The sequence below is a fragment of the Acomys russatus genome, chromosome 16 (genome assembly GCF_903995435.1).
Source record: "Acomys russatus chromosome 16, mAcoRus1.1, whole genome shotgun sequence".
In the NCBI taxonomy this organism is placed as follows: Eukaryota; Metazoa; Chordata; class Mammalia; order Rodentia; family Muridae; genus Acomys; species Acomys russatus.
This window is the reverse complement of record NC_067152.1, coordinates 12,899,584-12,920,460: the sequence shown is the minus strand read 5'-3', so window position 1 is coordinate 12,920,460 and position 20,877 is coordinate 12,899,584. Positions and strand designations below refer to the sequence as shown.

Sequence of the window (20,877 nt, the reverse complement as noted above, 5' to 3'; positions counted from 1 at the left end):
GACAGGGTCTCTCTGCATAGCCTTGACTATCCTGGACTCGCTTTGTAGACCAGGGTGGCCTGACCTGATTTTTATCACATGATGTTTTCAGTATTTTTTGTTACAATCTTTTGGCTTGAGAAACAATGCTTTTCTTTATTGTCCCTTCAGGTTGCACAGTGTCAGGTCTGCAGCAGATTCTGACAGTGTCTGACAGTGGCTTAGGAGACATTGCAGTGTTTGCTTCTCACTCATTGGCTCTTCTCCACCTAACATCTGTGCTGTCTCCCGTAATGTAGCTGAACGCTCTCGTTCTAATTAACATTAGTTCTTGTCGTTGCACAGGAGTATGGGAAGATGGTTGATTTTTTTTTAGCCTGTACTTAATCTCCTCACAGAATCAAGCATACAGTTGATCTTTGTATGAATAAATATATTCATCTAGATTTCATCCAGCATTTACCAAGCCATCACTTCTAAAATAACAAAAATGGTCAGATATTTACATTTTAACTCCATGAATTGCTAAATCTACTGTTCATCAATGTTGATGAGTCAACAAAAATTCAGAATTAATTTTTCAAAGAGTTAAAATTTTCTTTCATGCATAACTAGCGATAAGTTCCTAGTTTCTGTTCAAGAAATTTCAATTAAATAGATTGTTCCAAGAAATATATGAGTTACTTATTAAGTACTGTTTGGTTTTTTTTAAGTTTCCATTGTAAAATTGTGCTTTCATTTATATCTGTGAGAGAGTGTAAAGTCAGTTGTTCCCAGTAATACAGTTCTAACATCTTCAGACTCCTTGGTCTTATAACTCATTAAGAGGAAAACCCGTTTTTGGAGACTATTTCAGGATTTTGTTTCGGTTTAGATTGACACTAGCTGCAGAGAGTCATATTCACTTCAGGGCAGCATTTACCCATTTTTTTCTCCAACTGTACTACTGGCTGCATGAGTATTTATCGAAACTGAGCCCTGAAATGTTGAAGTGAAAGCTCTAAGTCAGATGACCACATGAGGAGGTGCTTAAGTAAAAAAAACACTATTGGGGTCTTTTTATATTTATATAATACTGAAAAATTAAGGCTATACTCATTTTATGGTAACTAAACATCTTGTTTAGAAACACTACTAATTTTTCATTTTTATTAGTTATTTAAAATACTAATTTCTATTTCTAACATACCACCCATAGTTATATATCTCCTGAATAAAAGAAAGTAAACATTTCTCAAATGTTAATGCCCCATGAAACAGGTATCAAAGAATCATCTTCAGATGAAAAAATATGATTACATTTTACCTATGAAACAAATTATGTGAATAGGATTATATGAGATAGTCTATTTAGGCAGGGCTATTAAGTGCATTAGGACTTGAGCACTGGCTATTAAAGTGAGTAAATGGCAATATTATGAAGAGAAACACATGCCAAGAAACATTTTCCGAAGGGCTAGGATTGTAACAATACCAGTAACGAGGGCAAAGAGGTCTTAATGCAATTTGCACTTTCTAAAGTTTCAAAAAGAGACTCTGAGTTAGTGCGTTATTAATGTACTGAACATCTGGTGCTGCATAAAAGCCGTGGCCATTGAACAAATGCAGGGTTCTAACTTATTGCCTCCCTAGTGACATACTGGTTTTAAGAAGCTTGAAAAAGTGAAATGACAATGTCCAGATAAGACACAGGCATTCCAGAGTATTCTTTTAATTTGTGAGATGTGACTTTTTCAAAAGCTTGCCTCTAAGGCTAATGAATCCAAGTAATGTGAACACAAGTTGGTAAACTAAATCGTCTCTGTCATGTGTCAGCTAGTCTCTGTATGTGGCTAGGATTTACTTTTTATAAACTATAAAAATAACTTAGAAATACCTTGTGTTTTTTGTCATGGGATAAGCCTGAAAAACTGAGAGAAAAGTCTATGGCCGAGTATTTTTAAGCTGTGTGATTGCTAGGTACCTAGTTATGATATTTAAAAGAACAAATAACTGAATTAAATAATTCACTTCAGAGACTCCAGTCACTTCAGAGACTACCCCGACGAGAGGGAAACACCTGCCCTGTGGGTGTCACCTGCAGTGAGAACAAAAAAAGCTGTAGACCTAAGTTTTGTCTCTTAAGATGAATATATAGTGGCTAGTTAAATGGCTCAGCAGGTAAAGGTGCTTGCCACCACGCCTGACGCTCTAACTTGAATACTTAAGTATTATATAAATGTGTACTTGTTGCATTTTCTTGGCAAATTGGCCTATTATCCCTACAGAATGTTTTTCTTTTGTCTCTGTGACAGATTTTGATTGATTGGTTTGGTATGGATTGCATAAATGTTTACCACTTACTAAGAGCGTCTTTTTCTAGTCTCTCACCTTGATCCTGCTTATAACCTTAAGTCCAAAGAACTGTTACGGCAGAATGCTAAGATTATTTTCTCACTTTCTGGCTCTCCTCCCACCTGGAAAACAAAAGATAGGGCAACAACTTTTTAGTTGTGTTTAGAGAGTTTAGAAAAAGTTCTTCCTGTTTAATTAAAGCAAATTTGAGTGCTATTTTTAAGATTTTATGTAGTTTGTTATGTAGTTTATGTGTGATGTTTTTATGTGTGTGTGTGGGGTGTGCTATGTGAGTGTGATGTGCAGTGTATGCATGTGATGTGTTGTGTGTGTTTTATTCTGTGTGTGATGTGTGCGTACAGGTGTATGATGCTGTGTTAAATGCGCTGTGTGTGTGTGTGTGTGTGTGTGTGGTGTGTGTGGTGTGCTATGTGAGTGTGATGTGCAGTGTATGCATGTGATGTGTTGTGTGTGTTTTATTCTGTGTGTGATGTGTGCGTACAGGTGTATGATGCTGTGTTAAATGCGCTCTGTGTGTGTGTGTGTGTGTGTGTGTGTGTGTGTGTATGTGTGTGTGTGTGTGTGGTGTGCTATGTGAGTGTGATGTGCAGTGTATGCATGTGATGTGTTGTGTGTGTTTTATTCTGTGTGTGATGTGTGCGTACAGGTGTATGATGCTGTGTTAAATGCGCTCTGTGTGTGTGTGTGTGTGTGTGTGTGTGTGTGGTGTGTACCGGCATGCATAGACCTCAGTCCATGTATGGAGATCAGAGGACAGCTTTGGGAGTCAGCGCTCTCCTTCCATCCTGGCTTCTTGGGATTGGGTTCGGGCGGTCAGGCTTGCGCAGGAAGCACATTTACCCTTTCCACCAGCTCAAGATTAATCTCTGTAGAAGGTAAATAGTGTGTTCAAGTTATAAAAATTTCAATAACAGTAAAGCTTTAATGCAAGCTAGAGAGACAAGCTCTGTTTGGTGTGCGCTGTCTCTCCTATTCCTCTTACCCACTCTCTGAATTACAGTCTTAGTTGTGTGATTAGAATACACTCACAGTTCTGTTTAAAACTCAAATGAAATCAGTAAATTCTGATGTATCAGAAGCTCAGTGGCTTATTTTTCAGACAGATTTCTAACACCACTCTCTTGTTTTTCTTTGTGGTACAAGAGGTTGGATGTTGGGTCATGGAACATGGCAGGCAAACACTCTACCGCTAAGCTTATCGCCAGCCCCTTTCTTACTTTTTTTTTTTTTTTTTGAGACAGGGTCTCACTAAGTTGCCTTGTTTGACCTTGAACTCATCCTTGTAATCTAAGCAGGCTTTGAACTCGCCATCTTCTTGCCTTGCCTCTTTAGTATCTAGAATTGCAGGCCTGCACCACTAGACCCAAGTGGATTATTTGTTTATAATGTGAAAAAAAAAATCTTCAGTGGAAATTTTGGATTAACTACTTCTCTCCACCCCCTCCCCCCCGGTTTTTCAAGACAGGGTTTCTCTGTGCAGTCTTGGCTGTCCTGGACTCGCTTTGTAGACCAAGCTAGGCTTGAACTCACAGTGATCCACTTGCCTCTGCCTCCCGAGTGCTGGGATTAAAGCTGTACACCACCAAGCCCGGCCTCTTCGTCATTTCTTTAACTTTTTTTTTCCTAGGTTTTTCAAGACAGGGTTTCTCTGTGTAGCCTTGACTGTCCTGGAGTTGCTTTGTAGACCAGGCTGGCCTCGAACTCACTGCAATCTGGCTGCCTCTGCCTCCCGAGTGCTGGGATTAAAGGTTTGTGCCACCACACCCAGCTTTTTAAACTTTTTTTTTTAAAGTAGGTCTCTTCTAATCTAACTATGCATCATATAGAAATGTCTTACTGGAGTAGAGTGAGTTTGATTAAGATCTTGGGACATGTTTGACCTAAAATTTGGTATTGTTGTTATCTGAGTCAAGAAATCACTATAATGAAATATTTGTTTTCAAATTCAAAGAAAATGGTATATTATTGTATTAAATGTTAGTGTCAGCAGCTATAGAAACTTGTCACACCTTTCATCTGGTTCCAGTGAGACTTTTATCCAGTTCTATACTTGCTACTCAGCATAGAAACTTAAGTAACTTAATACTATTCTGTACTTCATTGATTTTCCTTTAATATCAATCTTTTTCTACCAGTTAAACACCCATTTTTACCTCTCTACACACACTGTTTCTCTGGTCTTATCAAGAGGGTTTTTATACTTCCTGACTCTGAACACAAGACTTTCATTTCAAAACAGTGCATATTCAAAAATCAATTCTATGAGACATTTCAAATAGAAAATACTTTTAGATTACAGTCCTATAATTTTTAAAAACATAATGTAATGTTATGGGGAATTTAAGTTATTAATCAACCCAGATCATTGAGCAAATAGCAGTGATAAGAGAATTTGGTTTATAGTCATTTAAATTTTATTTATAAAAACAATAAATTATCTCATGAAAATCAATGAGGTTTTGTTCCTTAGAGAATTACAGTTGGTTTCTTGGTACTCACTTATACTGTAGTAATAACTGGTCCAAACTGCAATAGAACTCATGACACTCACTTTAAATTATCGTCTCTACAACCGGCTTCTGTCATTTGTGTTTGCATTTGCGATATTTCACTTTCTACCATCTAAAAAATAATGCCTAAATTAAAATGTTCAAATTTTAAGAATAAAGTATATTCAACCTATTGGTATATTTCTAAGTATTACTCTTGCTTCATCGCACACATTAATTTGTAGATGATCTTATCATTCACATTTAAAGATTGCGTACATTTTATTGTATTCCTCTCTCACCCATGTTTATAAGATTGTTTTAAGGTTGGGCTTTTCATTGACTCTTATTTATTTTCAATCTAATAATACATTATAGAATGTGCATTCATTATGATACAAGTTGAGTTCATTTTTTTTTTTGTATTCTAGCATTTATAATTTACAAATAAAGGCCTTTGTTCAGCTAGACTGCAGAATTAATTGTCTCCATCTCTTTTTAGCTATTAGAGAAATTAAGAGACCGTTGGGTTTTCACTGGCTTATGGCATAGTTTAGAGTCGGTGAAGACAGTCGTTGCAGAACCCCAAGGAGGAGAGAAAACTGATTTTGATGAGTTGCTGCAGGTGTACTACGATGCCATCAAGTTCAAAGGAGAAAAAGGTAATTGGGAATAACTTCATGGTCAACGAAAAGGCTTTTTAAATTGTAAAGCAAGAAGAAGTTGGTGCTATTAAAACGTCTTTTATATTATCTTTTTAAGTGAATTGTACTTGGGAAACTTTATATTTTATAATCTGAGGTAAAAAAATAAAGTAGGTTAAAAAAAAAAAAAAAGAATGTATGCATTCAGACATTCAGCCACATTTTACCTTATATTACCTGAAACATTTTGTGCAAGAAGGAAGGTATAGTAGGCATAAATTCCTTTGTCATTGACCAAGTAAGATCTGTAGCTTTTTCATAGATGATGTGGTTTGTGCTTATAGTCTACCAAATAAGGTAAACTGAGGAGGTGTTGTTTGGTTTTAGCTTTGTTTTGTTTGTGTTGTTGTTTGAGACAGGGTCTCATTATGTAGACCAGGCTGGCTTCAAACACAGAGCTCTACTTCCCAAGTCCTGGGATTAAAGGTGTGGGCCACCACACCTGGCTATAAGTAACTTTAAAAATGCACAGGCTGTAAATTGATTTGCTAACACTTTCATCTAATTTTGTTTTCTTATTTATTGAAAAATAATAAGATTTAAAAACTGCTTCATAAAGCAACCCATGGCTGCTTTAAATGTACTAAAATATATATGACTATAACAAGCAATTTCAGAGAATTTTGAATGCACTTTGTAAAATGTTTGATTTCTGTTGCTTAAGATGGAGCCCTTCTCATAGCAGTTTGTCGTGGCAAAGTGAGCGAGGGTCTGGATTTCTCAGATGACAATGCCCGTGCTGTCATAACAGTAGGAATTCCTTTTCCAAATGTGAAGGATCTTCAGGTAAGTCAGCAAAGCCTTGAGAAGTTCTATCTGTATGCTTTGTGTAGAGTTAATTAGATGTTTCTCTTGTATCCTCAGAGGTTTAAATCTCCAGAGTCTCTGAATGAATGAGAATATGTTTACTTTTAGCATACTGTTTTGTACAGCAAAGGTGATTTTGAAAGTGTGGCCCCTGATCAGGAGCATCAATGTCACCTGTGAGCTTGGACACACAGCCAGCCAGCCTCCCCCCCCCCCCCATCTCTATCATAATTTTCTGAGTGAAAAACAGTGTTGGAGAGGCCCACAAGTTGTGTTTCACCAAGGTCTTAGCAAGACATTGACAGATTCCCCTACGGACTCCATGGTCCTTTCTTTATCTAGCTCTCTATTGCCCTGCCTTCTAGATCTCTTGGTTTTAGCTGCTCCAGATTCCTTCCAGTGCCTTCTACTTGAGCTCAGTAGGACCACTGCACTGGGCTTGTACTTCAGAGCATGTGTGCTGTAGGCAGAGAACTGTTCAGACAGGGAGCTAAAGAGTAATGAACTTCACCTAATGAGTTTCCCAATCTCCTGAACAAGTCTTGTGTTGTTTGACATCTATACCCTGAAAATGTTTGCTCTATCTTGCTCAAATTTTATTATTGGTCTAAATAGAAGAATCATTCTTATCGTAACAGTAGCAAAATTACAGTTATGAAGTAGCAGTGAAAATAGTTTAATGATTGGGGTTCACCATAACATGAGGAACTGTATTAAAGGTCACAGCATTAGGAAGGTTAAAGTTTTGTTTCGTTATCATTGTTTATTTCCTAAGCTTTATTCTAAGTTCATTCCTAGTAGTAATTACTAAGGGGATGTATTAGGTTTCTCCAGAGAATTGGAAGCAATTGGTAAAAGAATGTGGATGTGAGTATTTGTGTGTATACACTCATACATGCTTGCATGGATCTATACTCATTCAGTCACCTGGTTACAGAAGCTAGCTGGAAATTTCCACAAAGGCCACATGCAAGCTGATTGCATGGCTCAGTTCATGAAGCTGAAAGACTCAGGATTTCAGGTGTTGATGATACAGCCCCATTCGACAGCAAAGACCAACCATCCCCCACCCTAGAATGGGCCCATGCAAGTTCCGGGGTCCAAAGGCCAAAGGACATCTAAAGGCAATAGGAATAGAAAAATGCCCCAGCTTCAGAGGGACAGCAGGGCGGCTTCTCTGTTCTGCCTTTGCTTCTCCTTTGTGGCCCACAGTTGAATGTCTTCCCCACTGAACTTGCTGACCCACAAACCGGATGTGGAAATACGGTCAGACACCCAGAAGTAATGATTTAGCTATTTCCTAGGCATCTCTCAAATTAACCAAGTCAGCATCCAAAGCTAACACCACAGTTTGGCATTAGCATCTATCAGGGAGGGCTTTCCTCTGTTTTTACAGGCATCTGAAGGTGCTAGCAATGTGAGAACAAGGCTTGGTATTTCCAGCCACTGAGCTGGCTGAGTATGATCTTTATCCTTACTCCCCGGGTGCAGGCAATTAAGATATCATACCAGAATAGGAGTTCTACCCGTAGCATAGGTATCTTTATTATTGTTGATATGTTAGTGAACACTATAACTTATATATGCTACTTTTACTTCAGGATGGAGCAGTCTTTGAATAACATTAACAACAAATAAACAATAATTCTTTCATCAACTCTTAGTCCTCAAAAAAAAAAAAAAAAAAAAAAAAAACCTCTGAACTTCTTCAAAATATGTCATCCAGTGACTCACTCTAATCCTTGTAGAGCCTGCTGGCCATGGCAGTGTCTCCTGACTGTCTACAGCTGCCATTGTTGCTGCTGCCAACGTGCAAGGTGCTGTCTGTTCTTCTGAAGTGGCTGGTGCTGCCCAGACAGCTGCTGTGGCAGCGACGTGTGCTCTGGAACACCCGGTGCTCACCATCAGCAGCTTTCAAGCTGAACTCTGCACAAGTCCAGCTCTGCCGTTGGCCTAATGTTGTGGTGGCCTTCATCCTATGGATGTCCTGTCACCTTGCCTGCAGTATCGTGTGTGTGAATGGGCTTTGTTACATGTGAACAGCCTCTCTCATCTTGTATACTACATATTCTTCTAGCGTCTTGAGTGTATTTCCCCTTAAACAGATTCTTTCCATTTTTGCTCATATTCTTTCTAAATCTTGGACCTTCACACATTTTTTTTTTTTTCAGAAATGGAAAAGATGACAAACTTTATGACTAATAAAGTTTGTTAGGCTACGCTAAGTATTATACTTACAAAGTAGGGAGGTCCAGAAGTATTCATGTCAGACTTACAATACTCATTACATTTAAGAAGAAAAATTATCAAAAGGTACTTTTGTAAAAAAAAAAAAAGTTTCAAAAAATGGTGAGCATATATTTGTTATATTATCCTTTGCTAGTTTTTCAAAAATTCTTAAAGTTAAAAACTGTTTATAAGAAAAAATATCCTTTATTTCTTTTATTTTATTTCTACCTCATGCCAACAAATGTAATTTGGGGCCTTGTTGTTGCACAAAACTTGAGTTGTTAACGTTTTCTTTCTTTGTTAATCAGCTTTCTGTCACTATGATAAATAACTTATAAGGATAAAAATCTTGTTTTAGCTTACAGTTTTGGAGGTTTCTGTCCACATTTTCTAGACTCCATTGCTTAATGCTTGTAGCTAGGCAGAATGCCATGTCAGTAAAGAAGCAAAGAAAAAGGACTATGGTCCTAGCATGTCCTCAAGGGGACACCTCTGGCTACCTAACTTCTGCTAAGCCTGACTCTTAGAGTTTCTACAACTTCCCAAGAGTGCCAGAAGCCAGAGATTAAGCCTTTATCACTCGGGGACTTTAATCCAAATATGATGATCTGTTCTTGTTTACCCTTCCTTCCTTCCTTCCTTCCTTCCTTCTTTCCTTCCTTCCTTCCTTCCTTCTTTCCTCCCTCCCTCCCTCCTTACCTTCCTCCCTCCCTTTCTTGGGTGTGATATGGTGCATGTGCCCATATGAGTGTGTATGCCCATGTCTGCATATGCAGAAGCCACAGGAAGACATCAGGTGTCTTCCTCTATTCCTCTCTACCTTGTTTGTTTAAGCCTGAAGCTCACTGTTTGAGTGAGGCTGGCTAGCCCCAGAGCCCAAGGGCTTCACCTGCCTCCCCAGCGCTGGAGTGAAAGGCTTGTGTGGCCACACCTGGGTTTCTGTGAGGGAGCTAGGCATTCCTACTCAGGTCTTCTTGCTTGCGTAGCAAACGTCTTTACCATTTCTCCAGCTCCAGTAGTATTTTCTTTATCAGCAATATCTGATATAAAGGAAAGTATATTTTACATTGTTATTTGTCTACATCTGTGCTATGTAACAAACTGTAGTAACGTGAAACAATAATTATTTATTATAGATCACACATCTACAGAGCGTGACTGGCCAGTACCAGTTACTGAAAAATACTTGTATGCCACAGTGGAGTGTAAAAGATCACATTTTTGGTGAAATTCATTGAAACTACTTGTTTAAGAAATTGCTAGCTAATCTAAAGTCATGAAAAATTTGCTACTAATATTTTCTTCTGTTTCTTTATATGGATTTTAAGTTCAGATATATGATCATTGGTGAGTAGATTTTTCCATCTAATACAAAACAAATATCCAACTTTCTTACATCAAAAGTAAGTTCTCTGCAGAAAATAAATTATGGTAGAAAAAAATTTTTCAATTGAACCTGCCAATCTATGGTGGCGCACGCCTTTAATCCCTGCACTCAAGAGGCAGAGGCAGGTGGATCCCTGTGAGTTCGAGGCCAGCCTGGGTCTGCAAAGTGAGTCCAGGACAGCCAAGGCTACACAGAGAAACCCTGTCTTGAAAAACAAACAAACAAACAAACAAAAAAAGGAAATGACAAAATAAATGGTTCTCCTCCAAAACTCCTTCGAATTGCTAAACTTTAAACTAGAACTTTATACTTTTGTAACAGTGTGTGTCAGGCAGAGATGAATGGGAGCTTTACCTATAGGTGAAAACAATTTCAGTATTCAAATAGAAATGAATCAAACTAACCTCTGCACTGTTTTCTGTCTTTCATTTGAATTCATGTTTTTAAAAGTTCGGGTCCATGTCCGAGTTAAAAAAAGTGATTTAAATAAGGAAAAAAAAGGTAATGACATTAATTTTATGATACTAATTTTTCTTAAGTTTAAGGAAGATTATGGAAGTAAAAATTTAAATACAGCTTAAAATACTGACCTGAGACTTTACTGTCTCACCAGCAGAGCCCGGCCTTTAGAGAGACAGGAAAATGTATGTTAGAGCCAAAACTATGACTTCTTTGGCTATGACCAGGATTTCCTCTTCCCACCTTGGGGACCAGAAAGTAGAGGTAGGAAAATTTCATTTTGGAGCCAAGTGTGACTTCTTTAGTTCAAGTCATAATTTATGACTCATTCTTTAGGGACCTGGAAATAAAGAAACCCACTGTGAGATGTTGATAATGGGCCACTCTGAAGGCAAGCATTAAGCTGACTTTCCTGGTGAGGATTTTTTTTTACTTCCACCTTCCCAGATGCTTCTGATCACTCATACGAACATGCTTAATTGTCTAATAGTTTAAAAGAGGATTTTCTGTGCACTGTGCTGAAGTACTTGAGGAGCAGGAGAGGGACCGCAGACTTTTTGTGAGTAGAGGCTGGTGGAAAAGCATAACTGAAAAAAGCCATTGTTTCCTTTTAATGCAATTAAGTCACATATAGCAAATATGCCTTTTAAATGGATATCTGAAACAAACCCATTGGCAGATTGGAACTATAAAAGCTACAGCATTAAAATTCAGTCACCCCATGTCTCAGATTGGTAATATAAACACAGCAGATTACAACAAAGCTATTTAGATTATAAAGCTGGCCAGAACTCTTTTTTTTTTTTTTTTCCTCTCTAGCTATAAGCACAAACTGTGGTAGCGGATTCTAGGAGCACAGCACACGTTGTCTACAGCCCTTCGTCTTGTGCAGAGTATAGTCTAGCAAGGAACTGATGTGAGAGTAATAAACAGTCACCGTTGTGATGAAGGCTCTAAGAGAAAGTACAGGAACCCTGAGAGTGTTACAGCAGATCTTTATGGGTTGGGAAGGGCCTCCTGAGGACGTGTTGGCTAATGTGACACAGGAAAGAGGGTGAGAATGGTGTAGGCGAGCAGAGCAGGCAGCGGTACCCTCAGCCCAGCAGCGTATGCTAAGGCCCTCAGAGGAGAAAGAGGATAGGATAGCAGCAGTTTCCAGCAACTGCAGGAAGCACAGGTTTGGGGCCATGGCCTGTGAACTCAGGCTGGGAGAGGCATTTAGAAGCTGAATCACCTGAGGCTCTGTATGCCAATTCCAGGGTTTGGGATTTTATTCTGTATTATGGGAAACCTGACCCAGGAGCTGAGCCTAAGGTCAGAGTGGGATAGCGTTCTGGTTAGAATGTAGCAGCTGATACAGCAACCCACCTGGATCTGTCCCCATAACAACACATGCTTCCCCAAGGGGGATAGCCGTGTATGTAGACCTAAAGCGCTGTAAGACTAGACTCAGTGACATTTAGGAAGCCTGCAGTTTATAGTTGGACTACTTGGAAATACCTAGGTCAAGCCAGTTCAGCCTAAATTACTCACGCCTCACTTTCACTCGGAACACCCCTTTTCTAGCTTTAAATAAAAAAGAATAATTTGACCAGAAATATTGAAAAGTAGTTTATAAATACATCTTAAATTAAAAAAAATTAAGTATATACCTTGTATATTTGCCATGGGCAGTAAAAATGAGAAAATAATATCCTTTGAAAGACAACTGAATAAATGAAACAAAAGACCCATAGGATAAATAGATGGGTTGCTGCGGTTCCTTCTCCTCCTTACCCCTCCGTGCCTGAGACTGAACCCAGGGGTTTGCTGGTACTGGGCAAGCACCTCACCGCAGAGTCTCCTCCTCGGCATCATTGACCGTGTTCTCTGAAGGGGTAAAGGCAAATAAGCTTGGCTAGTTTGACATTTTCTTACTTTGTTTTCTTCCACTCATCCGATGTTCTTGCAAACACAAGAACTTTGTGTATTGATTTTGCTCTCAAACTAGGTCCGAGTCCTTACTTAGACGTACTTGTCACCACGGGGACGTGTAAGATTGATTGAGGCTTTGTGTTCATAGTGATTTGTTGATGCGGCATAATTAACAGCACTTCCTCAAGGGGAAGTAAGGAACTGGAGTTTTGCTTTTTTTTTTGTTTTTCGAGACAGGGTTTCTCTGTGTAGCCTTGGCCATCCTGGACTCACTTTGTAGACCAGGCTGGCCTCGAACTCACAGAGATCCGCCTGCCTCTGCCTCCAGAGTGCTGGGATTAAAGGCGTGCGCCACCACGCCCGGCTATGAGTTTTGCTTTTCTAAAAATAAATGTAATTCTGTTCGTCAGAGGAGAATGAGAGTTGTGGATTTCAGCTACACAGTCTCAGCCAAGAGGCTGAGAGGCAATGGGCTAGTCAGTTCATCCGCTCTGTCAGGTCTCTTCTGAAGCTGCAGGTTACAGACAGGGAGATGGCCTCCAGGTATGTCACTCAAGTGTCCCCATTATAAAATGTTAAAGCATCAGATGCTGTAGGTTGTAATATGTATCACTGTTTACAACATTAGTCTTCCTGGGTTTGACTGAACTTAATAGCTTAAGAATAGTTTAATGCACAGAGAGACCCTGTCTCGAAAAACCAAGGGGGGGAAAAAAAAAGAATAGTTTAATGAAAACAGGTATGGTACATTCCTGTAATCCCAGAACTTGGGGGCTGAAGCAGGAGGATCTCAAGTTCAAGGCCAGCCTGAGCTATGTAAGTAGACCTTCAGTAAATAAATACATAATAGTTTGAGGCCCTGGAAATGAGTGGTGTAACGGTTTCTAACTGTAGGATATTAAATCAGTGTGTGGTGGACTATAGTGGTACTGTAACTCAAAGTGTCTTTTCCTACTGTGTCAGTTTAGTAGATTTGTGGCCTTGATGTCAGTGTTTATCAAACTTGGCACTATGGACCTTTTGGCTACTGCAGTGTAGAATGTTTAGTTAAATTTCTACCTTGGCCCACTGTATGCCAGTAACCCATCTCCCATGTCCTGCCCTTTTGTGACAACACAAAAGAACATCTGTGTTGTAAATAGCTTCTTGTAGGCAAAATTTAGTTGAGTACCAATCCTTTACATATAGGTCATGTACATGTATATCATCAATTAAAATGAGCAATCTACAGTTGTGTGTGTATGTGTGACTGAATCAGGAGCTCACTGATTGGCTAGACACCCAGTCTCCAGGCACCGGAATTACAGGCACTTACTGCCTGCCTTTTTTGTTTAGTTGTTTTTGTTTTTGTTTATTTTTTGATGGTGGTCCTGGGGATCCAAACTCAGCTCCTTTACTTGCAGAGCAAGCAGGCACTTTACTCTCTGAGTTCTTCTTAGCTCCTATATTTATGTTAAATTAGATTTTATCAAGTTGGATAAACAGTTGAATAAAGTTTTTAGTAAGAGTCTAATACACACTAGATACAGTATGGCTTATTATAATAATCTTGGTGTCCACCCCAGTCACAGCCCTGCTTCTGAGAGTCATTGGCTGTCACATTTTTAGCTGTTTTGTCACAGCTAAAATTAGATTTTTGCTACCATTATATTTCATCACTATTTAAGTAGTTTTAGTAATTACTAACTTCCTATTTGAAATAAGGGTTTTAGCTCAGTTAATCTATTTTCCCTTTTATATATATTCTCAATATTACATAAAACCTCAATTGTTTTTTGAAATCGATTGCCAATAATCACATCATGACTGAAAATACTGTTCACTATGTCAAATGTTTTCCTTCCTGTCTTGAATTTGAGAGGTGATAATACTGTTTATCTCTCTACCCCCTTTCTTTACTTCTGACTGATCTCACTATGTAGCCCAGGCTAACCTTAAACTTGGTGTCTTTCTGCCTCAACTTGCATTTCTCATGTGCCAGATCACTAGTTTCCTGGGATCTTCCCTTTCTTTCATGGTTTTGTTTGCATTTCTGAGGGTGTAACCTAACCCTCAGGCAAGTGCTTTACCACCTAGCTTCCGCACAACACCATGTTTGCACCTTAAGGACCCAGGTTTCTGCTGTGTTGCCAAGACTGCCCGGAAGTCATGCTCTTCCTACCTCAGCCTTCCCAGCACACAGGGCTGTAAGTCTGTGGCACCATCCCCTACTTTCTCTCTCATCTCTGTAGAATGCCCTTTCTTTCAGTTTTCTCTATGAGTTCCACTGAGCACTTCAGTGCTCTTACAGGCCAAACTGGCTTATTTTTAGAAGAGGCTCGGAGGGTGCATTTGAACTTCCTCTTTTCTGTGGAGTCATTTATCAGTTGCTCATCTGCATTTTCTGTGTGGGATTTGGGATGAGATCTGTTTTAACATAACAGGTTGAACACTGTGTCTCTCTTATTCATGTTAATTTGGGAAAGTTTTTGAAGAACCAGGGAAAGGACACAGTTTTTTAACTTTTAAAAAAATTCTGAAGTTTCCATTACTTTTACTATAAAGCATTAATTTTCAAAGTGCTATGATTTTGTGTGCCTTATTCCATTCTCAAATGTTCTTCATATGTAAGAAGAAGCTCCAAACAATAATAGGGGGAAAACCCCAGCTTTTAAAAATAAAACTTCCAGTTACTTTGTTGTTTTGTTTTGTTTTTGTTCTTTTAAGACAGAGTTTACTTTGTCTATGAGGCTGGCTTTGAACTCACAGAGATCCACCTGCCTCCGCCTCCTTGAGTGCTGGGATTACAGGTGTACACCACCACGCCCAGCTTTCAGTTACTTTTTAAAGGCACCCCCCCTTTTTTTCCTGGGTTTTGGTCTTTGTAAAAGCTTCATTTATTTTTATATATGGTGCGTATATTTGTACATGTGTGTGCACACCATGGCACATGTGTGGCTGTCAGAGGACAGCTTTTGAAAGTTGATCCTCACCTTCCATTTTGTTGCAACAGGGCCTGTCTTGTTTCTACTGCTGCGCCATGTCCTCCAAGCTGGCCTGCTAGCCTAAGGTGTCTCCACCTCCATCTCACTGTGAGAGTGCCGGAATTACAGGTGCAAGCCGCCGCGTCCATCCTTTTATGAGTTCCAGAGCTCCTGGTTGGGTTGCCAGGCTTTTTTTTTTAATTTTTAAATTTTTTATTTTTTTATTAATTTATTCTTGTTACATCTCAATGTTTTTCCCATCCCTTGTATCCTCCCATTCTTTCCCCCCCCCCATTTTCCCATTATTCCCCTCCCCTATGACTGTTCCTGAGGGGGATTACCTCCCCCTGTATATGCTCATAGGGTATCAAGTCTCTTCTTGGCAACCTGCTGTCCTTCCACCAGGTCTCCCCCTCCAGGGGGACATGGCTAAATGTGAGGTTGCCAGGCTTTTATGGCAAATGATTTTACCCATTGAACTATATCTCCAGCTTTTTATTTAGGAGATAATTTGGGTATAGTGGGGATCTAGACAGCAATTGTGTTCTACTTCATTAACACCTGGACTATAGTGTTAATAAATTGAGCGTTAACATTTTAGGATATATGTATATATATATATAGTGTGTGTGTGTGTGTGTCCGTCCCATGGGGAGCAGGAGAATACAGTGCCTTAATGCATACCTTGAACTCAGACTCCTCCTGCATAGCATCTAGACTGACAGTGTTATAGGCATTGAACTCCCATGCTAGCTATCTTCAGTGTTTTTCAGTATTCGTCTTTTTTTGTCTTTTTGTCTTTTTAAACATTTGGTCTTGCAAAAATGTAACTCTGGGTTTGAGCCTGTTGTCCCTGGAATCCCCCAGGGTCATTATGCTCATTACTGTATCATATGGCTTTCACAAGCCTTCTCCATAAGAGTTTCTGCTTCCCTCCAAAGAGTTATTAATAGCTGTGAACGTAAGCAAATGCAGGTCTCTGAAACGCGCTAAACGAAATGCTGCTCGTTCCCCTCAGTGAAGCCCCTTGCCATGACTCATTCTTTTAAGCACCTGTGGTTCTGTTTACAACTTCACACTGTTTCCCTACATAAGATATAATTATAGAATTGTGTGTGTGTGTGTGTGTGTGTGTGTGTGTGTGCGCTGCAGGGCCTGCAGAGTGAACTCAGCTAAGCATGTGCTCTACCATGGAACTTCTCCTCCTCTCACATAAGATAATGCTTCATCTTGCACAGCTGTGATGCTGGATCTTCCCCCCCCCCTAGTTGTGAGACTTTTATAAGAGAAACACTAGAGTGTAAAATCCTGGAATGAAACAGTATTTAAATTAATGCAGGAGCAATCATACACTCATTCTCCTATGTATCTCCATGCCTGTGTCTGGCATGACTGCTTTCAAAAGCATAGATTGCATAGATTACAAAGTGACCAAAAAGCATTAGAAACATATTAAAGAGTGTTTATGTAAGCCATAATATTTTTAGAACATTTGTTGAACAATTGTAGAAGTTATTAGGAAAAAGATGTTTTAAAACTGAACAGTGTGTTCTATATAGTCTGCCAGTGTACTTATTTTCATTGTTTTTTTTTTTAAGTGAAAGTACAATCGTTCCATAAACTAAAGAAATGTATAAGCCACCTAAAATAATCTCTGTATATTCAGTAGTATAGTTAAATACCCAGGTGCTAAAACCCTGATTTAGATGGAAGAGCCTAAGGCAATGACTATATAACCTACATAATCCTATGAAAATGTTCCTATTTATGCAACAGTGTATTACAACTGAATGTAAAGTACACAGAAAATCTATGTCGGGCCTTACAAGAGAAGAGTAAAGGCTTGAACCCACTTGCTTTCCCCTTCCCTTTCATTGCTGGGTATGGAGCCGAGGGCCTCACACACCCCCTAAGAAACAGCTCTATTCCTAAAATGCACCCCAGCCTCCTTCCCTCCTCTCTTTTTCTTCTGTCACTGCAGATCTTAGTAACTTATCTTAACTGGCCTTGAACTTGGAATCTTCCTGCCTTAGCCTCCTGAACAGCAGGGATTAGTTACTACTGGCTTGCACTACCAGGGCCTTTGCCTCTTGATATATAATGTTTTCCTTTTTCATGTTCATTGTCTTTTTATTCAATTAGTGTATGAGGGAAGGTTGGCAGAAATCATCTTCCTCTTTTTTTTACCGGAGAGGAGGAACCTCAGAGAAGAAGCTTTTGGGGAGAGCTGTGTTTCGTCACAGCCTGTGAGCCATGTGCCTTCACAGCTCTGCTTCCCTCCTCAAAGCAAGCAGTAGCTTGAGTGGTGGCATTTTCCAAAGCTGATAACTGTAGCATTTGCATATTTATCTAAGCAATATCATAACATGGTTAGCCTAACTAAATTGCCGTAATGCCTATGACCCTATTAAAGTTTTAATAGGCATATTACAATTTCCTTCATGACTTAAAGAATTAACTTCTCTTTTAATGGAAAAATATTTATTTCGTCTTTTGCCCTGCATTCTTATCTTGAGAAATTGCTTGGCTAATGAAAAGCTAAGATCTCACTTCCATTCCATCTGAGCTGTTTTTACGTCATTATTGCCAAAGGATTTACTTGGGAGTGTTTAAATGTCACGCAGTAGCCACAGCAGAGTTGCTGGGGACTACGGAGCGAAGAGAGCATACCTGACTTCTCCTCCCCAGTGCTCTCTTTCCTGGGTGGTGAGCCTGGAGCCTTGTGTGCGCCGGATAGGCACCTATCCCTGAGCCTCAGCCCGGCTCTTTCTCAAATTTCAAATGTTCAGGTATTTTTTTTTTCAACAGCTACAATTTATGACACAAAGTTTAATATATTCTCTAAAAAGATAACTTATCCCGAAGCATATATGAATGAGTTATGTTGCTGTTACTACGTCTTGGTTCTTGTTTCCTGGTAGATTATTGTGGCTAAGTCCTAATGTATCAGCAAGTAACAATTGGAGACTATTTCTGATGGGCTTTTATATATTATTATTATTTAAAGGGGAACCTGGCTCCTTAACTCTTGGCAGAGACTTTTTTCCCTCATTTAAAAAAAAAAAAGTGTTCTATATTTGGTTAACTCTGTGTCTTAGAAATGTTGAAAAAATGCCAATGAAATAAAACCAGTTAAACTCCTTTTATCTAGCCAAATTATTCCATATTACAAGGTCTTAGCCTCAGTTGAGAGGTGGAACTGTTGGAATTTATATTGTGATATGATGACTTAAGTGTTTACACTGCAGTGTGACTGAATAGTAAATGTCTCTCAAGCAGGCTTGGTCTCCAGCTTCGGTGTGCTCTAAATGCCAGGGCTTAAGCTCTGCCTCGGCTAGAGTTAAAACCATTCTTCCTGAGTGCTCACAGAAAAATATGTTGATCTTCCAGAAGGATGCTTTCTTAATATTAATTAGTGGCTTTGGATGATCGTTCTTTTTTATTTGGAGGTTTGAATTTTAAATATTTTAAAATTTAATTTGAAGTTTTTCATACAGGTAACTATTGTATTGAACGTATTTCCCCATACTTCCTACCCTGACTTTTCTCACCCCTCCCTCTACCTATTTGTCTTCTTTGTTTCCATAGACAGTTTCACTTTTTACATATGCATTTATGATTTTATGTAACTGTATATAAAAATCTAGAAATCAACAGTGAGAAGTTGGGCGGTGGTGGCGCATGCCTTTAATCCCAGCACTTGGGAGGCAGAGGCAGGCGCATCTCTGCGAGTTCGAGGCCAGCCTGGTCTACAAAGTGAGTTCTAGGACGGGAAAGGCTACACAGAGAAACCCTGTCTAGAAAAAAAAAAAAAAACAGTGAGAGAAAACATACAATATTTGTCTTTCTGGGACTGGCTTAATTCGGTTAATATGATTATCCATTTGCATCCACTTCCTGCAAATAACATAGCTTCATTCTTCTTTATAGCTGAAAAAATTACATTGTGTATATGTACCACATTTTCTCTGTCCTTTCTGTCTATAGACACTTAGGTTATTTCCTAACTCTGCTATTGTGAGTTATGCGGCAGTCAACATTGACATACAAGTAAATCTGTGATATGTTGACTCAGAGCCCTTTGGGTAAATATCCAGGGATTGTATAGCTAGGTTATATGATAGATTTGTTTTTAGTTTCTTGAGAAATTTCTACACTGATTTTGATAGTTACTGAGCTGGTTAGCTTTTCACCAGCCATGTATGAAGATTCCCTTTTTATCTGTCTTCTTGCCAGCATTTATTGTTGTTTGTATTCTTGATGACTGGTACTCTGACTGGGGTAAGATAGAATCTCAGTGCAGTTTTGATTTGCATTTCTCTGATGGCTAGAAAGATGGAATTTATCCATTGGCTGTCTACATTTCATCTTTTGAGATTTGCCTGTTCATTTCCTTATTGGCTGGGTTGCTTGTTGTTGTTTAGGTTTGTGTGTGTGTGTGTGTGTGTGTGTGTGTATCAATCAACATATTATCCTTTGTGGATAGATAGCTAGGAGAGATTTTGGTCCTATTATATAGGCTGTTTTTATTTGATTGCTTACTTTGTGGTACAGAGGATTTTAATTCAGTAAGGTCTTAGTTGTAGATTGGCTTCTTTGTTTTATTTTGAGATAGAGTCCCATGTAGTCCAAGCTCAACTCACCATGTAGCCCAGGCTGGCCTTAGAGTCTGTCTCAGCCTCTGGAGTACTAAGATTGCAAGTGTGTACCACCACATTTTTATTGAAGGCTTGAACTTTAGTCTTCAAGCTTTCATAAAAGAAAAAAATACCTGCTTGAATTGATTGCTTTTAAGAGGGCATATATTTCTGAAATAATAATACATATATTTGTGAACTTGAAAAAAAAATCTGTCTTTCATGGAGGATAGTGGCAAAGTAGTAAGATGCATTTATAGTTCTAATTCATTTTTGTCAAACCACTTATTTCTTCAGAAACTACTTACAAAACCAATAAAAGGGGCCTGGAGAGATGACTCAGCATTTAAGAGTGCTTCCTGCTCTTCCAGGGGACCAGAGTTCAGCTCACAGCACACTGTTGGGGAGCTCACAACTACCTGTAATTCTGATGCCCTCTTCGCAACCACCTGTAACTCCAGTGCCCTCGTTGGCCTCTGCAGAGACCCACGTACACATAGTGTATATATGCATACATACTCACACACAAATGAAAATTTAGAAATAGCTCTAAGATCTCACAGAAGTCTACTGTTACATAAGGACTATTTACTTAAAACTAACATGGTTGGGGATTGATTGGAAGTTGAAAAAATAATGTAAGGTTCAAAATTGTGATGTAGACTTATTGATATGGGATATAGTCCTTTGGATATGAATAATTATTTTTCTTTTCATTAAGTGATTTGTTTGTTTGTTTTTTTAGGCAGTGTTTTTTCTGTGTAACTCTGGCTGTCCGGAAACTTGCTCCGTAGACCAGGCTAGCCTTTAATTTAGAATTCAGCCTGCCTCTGCTTCTGTGTGCTGGGGTTAAAGGTGTGACCACCATGCTTGGCTTTAAATGCATTTTTATAGTGAATCGTTGCGGCTTCTAATAAAATTGAGACACGGACAATGAGAGAACTTATTGATTGA

The 20,877-nt window shown here is 39.0% G+C and overlaps 1 protein-coding gene across 1 annotated transcript in view; it reads left to right on the top strand.

The window, feature by feature from the left end:
- Brip1 (BRCA1 interacting helicase 1) overlaps positions 1-20,877 on the top strand; it is a 124,083-nt gene that overhangs the window by 77,800 nt on the left and 25,406 nt on the right. The window contains exons 14-15 of the mRNA XM_051158202.1: positions 5,326-5,485; positions 6,192-6,313. Of these exons, the coding sequence (XP_051014159.1) occupies positions 5,326-5,485; positions 6,192-6,313 (282 nt within the window). The remainder of the gene's footprint in view (positions 1-5,325; positions 5,486-6,191; positions 6,314-20,877) is intronic.